Below are 2,701 nucleotides of genomic sequence, written 5' to 3'. Positions count from 1 at the left end.
TATCTAATGGCAATTTGAAATGTATTTATTAAAATTAACTTTAAATTGGTATTGGGTCTTGTCAAAACTAACTCTCCTTTCTCTCTTAATTTCTGTGCATCCTTAAAAAATGATCTGAAATAATATTGGAATTAGAGGAAGAAGGGAACCCATGCATATCCTTAATGGTCAATTATCTTTCATTTGATAGAATTATTTCTGAGAAGGACATAACTAAGAGAAACACTAAAACAGAATCTTAGAAGAAATCCAATTCCTCACTCCTCTAATCTAGGACATAGTAGCAATGCCTTTTAGTTTGTTGCCTCTTTAGAGATTGAATATAGCTTTTATATATACCATTCTCCGAGAAAATTCTTCTCTTGACAACACTTTCTTCAGAGCTGCTTTCATGGCCTCATTTCTCAAGCTGTAGATGAGTGGATTGAGTGTTGGAGGTATCACAGTGTAGAATATGGAGAATATGAGGTCCATTGTTGACAGGGAATCTGAAGGAGGTCTTAGAAATTCAAAGCCTGCAGCTGAGAGGAAGAACATGACTACAAACAAATGTGGTAGACAGGTGGAGAACACCTTAGTCCGACTATCAGCTGATGGAATTCTCATCACAGTTGAGAAGATCTGAATATAGGAGAACACTATGGCGATCAAACAGACAAAGGCTGTGGATGTTGTAAATGCAGCCACTGCAATCTCGTTAATGAATTCATAAGAACAAGCTAGTTTTAGCATTTGGGGAATGTCACAGAAGAACTGGTGAATAATTCTCTTCCCACAAAGAGGAATTGAGAAATTAACACCTGTGTGTATGAGCCCAGATAGTCCTCCAGCCATCCATACAGCTATCACTGCACACTTGCAGGCATGGGGATCCATAACTGTCTCATACTGCAGTGGCCGACAGATGGCAACATACCTGTCATAGGACATCACTGTGAGAATAGCTACTTCTGATGAAGCCAGAGCTATGAAAAAGAAAACCTGAAGCATACACTGGCCAAGAGAAATTAAACCATTGTCCATGAGTGAGTTTGCAATGGACTGGGGAACAGTCACAGAGATGAAGCAGAGATCCAAAAGAGAGAGGTGCTTTAAGAAGTAGTACATGGGAGAATGCAGACGTTGATCCAAGGTGATGATGGTGATAATGAGCAGATTGCCCATGATAGCCAACAGGTATGTGATCAAAAAGAGCACTGCATGTAAAATCTGAAGGTTACGTTCATCAGAGAACCCCATGAGGAGGAATCCAGTCTTGAAGCTCACATTCATTATGATCACTCTTGAGACTCAAAGTTTAACTCTATTTAGGAAAAGCTAGAAGAAAACTACTGATAGCAAGAACTTGTCATCCCTGGTATTAGTTAACATTCATTTCTAACAAATATTTAGCAGTTTTCTGGAACTACCTTAAGTGTAATCAACAAGTCATAAGAATTTTCTGAAATAGAGCCTGACTTGTCAATATTAGAAAAACTGAATGACTGAAATTGTTTTACTTAAAGCCAGTGGGAATGAGGTCATATAATATCCTTTGTACATGGGACCTTAGCATCAAAGTAATATATTGCAGCCTCCTCTGATGAATACAGAAAACTCAGTTACTGGTACACTCTATAAATGATGAGAAGCAACCCAGAATAAATGTAAGAAAGATGTCAGTCACTTCAGTGAGAACATGCAGGCAGTTGTATACTAAGTTCTTAATTTTCCTATCTGCACAGGAACAAAGTTCTTTCTACCTTTCCTTCTTTCAAGCTAGTGTCTAGTCTTTGGCCATTTGTATTCAATCTCAGTGACTGCTTTGTTAAAGTGTGATGTTCTCTCTCTCTCTCTCTCTCTCAACTAACTGCTCATATTGATCACTATCTTTCCTGTGTCCCCCTCTTTCTCTCTCTGTTAATTAAGTGCTCATATTGATCACTCTTTCCTATGTTCTCTCTCTTTCTCTGTATCTCTGTATTAAATATATAGAAAGATATTGCATCTCATCCACCTTAGACAAAAACCCTTGTTCTATCCTCAGCATTCTGTTATAGTTTCCTTTCTCTTGCTTCTTTGCTCCTGTTTCAGATCCTCATATTCATGATTAGCTATCTCCCACTGTCAGCTCCATCACTGTCTGTCACATCTCTTTCATCTTCTCATTCAAACAACTAATTGTTTCTTTAGTTATTACCTCTTGTTACTTTGTAGTTGTCTCTTTCATCTTTGGCAGTTTCATTCTTCAACTTTATCAGTTCCAATCATAGTGCTTCCATGTGGTGCTGGGCTGAGCTGTGAAGCAAATCACCATGAATTTCTTAATTTCACACTTTATTCTCTGACAATTTCATTATTATGAACGACATCCAAAAACTGTGGCATGCCAAACATTATCTTCCCCAAGATGTTTCCTGACTGGCCTTCTATCTCTTCACTCATTATTACTTATCAAACCCTTTCAACAAACTGTGTCTAATAATGATGATTTCTTAGATTACTCTCAAAGAATCAATCACATTGTAAGGCTATGCTGACTGGCCTTCTATCTCTTCACTCATTATTACTTATCAAACCCTTTCAACAACCTGTGTCTAATAATGATGATTTCTTAGATCACTCTCAAAGAATCAATCACATTGTAAGGCTATGCTGTTTTGTTTTTCCTAAATATTATTTTGATATTTGAAACTTCAATTTCAAAATGAATTTTGATGTT

The 2,701-nt window shown here is 37.1% G+C and overlaps 1 protein-coding gene across 1 annotated transcript; it reads right to left on the bottom strand.

Moving 5' to 3' along the window:
- Positions 1–250: 250 nt before the first annotated feature.
- On the bottom strand, positions 251–1,368 carry LOC116074892 (olfactory receptor 14J1-like). The gene has a single exon (XM_031347783.1). The coding sequence runs from the start codon at positions 1,270–1,272 to the stop codon at positions 310–312; it is 963 nt and encodes a 320-aa protein (XP_031203643.1). The 5' UTR covers positions 1,273–1,368; the 3' UTR covers positions 251–309.
- Between the last annotated feature and the right edge of the window lie 1,333 nt (positions 1,369–2,701).

Source organism: Mastomys coucha, unplaced genomic scaffold (genome assembly GCF_008632895.1).
Source record: "Mastomys coucha isolate ucsf_1 unplaced genomic scaffold, UCSF_Mcou_1 pScaffold3, whole genome shotgun sequence".
Classification (NCBI taxonomy): domain Eukaryota; kingdom Metazoa; phylum Chordata; class Mammalia; order Rodentia; family Muridae; genus Mastomys; species Mastomys coucha.
The sequence above is the reverse complement of the archived record's forward strand: the minus strand, read 5'-3'. Positions and strand labels throughout refer to the sequence as shown.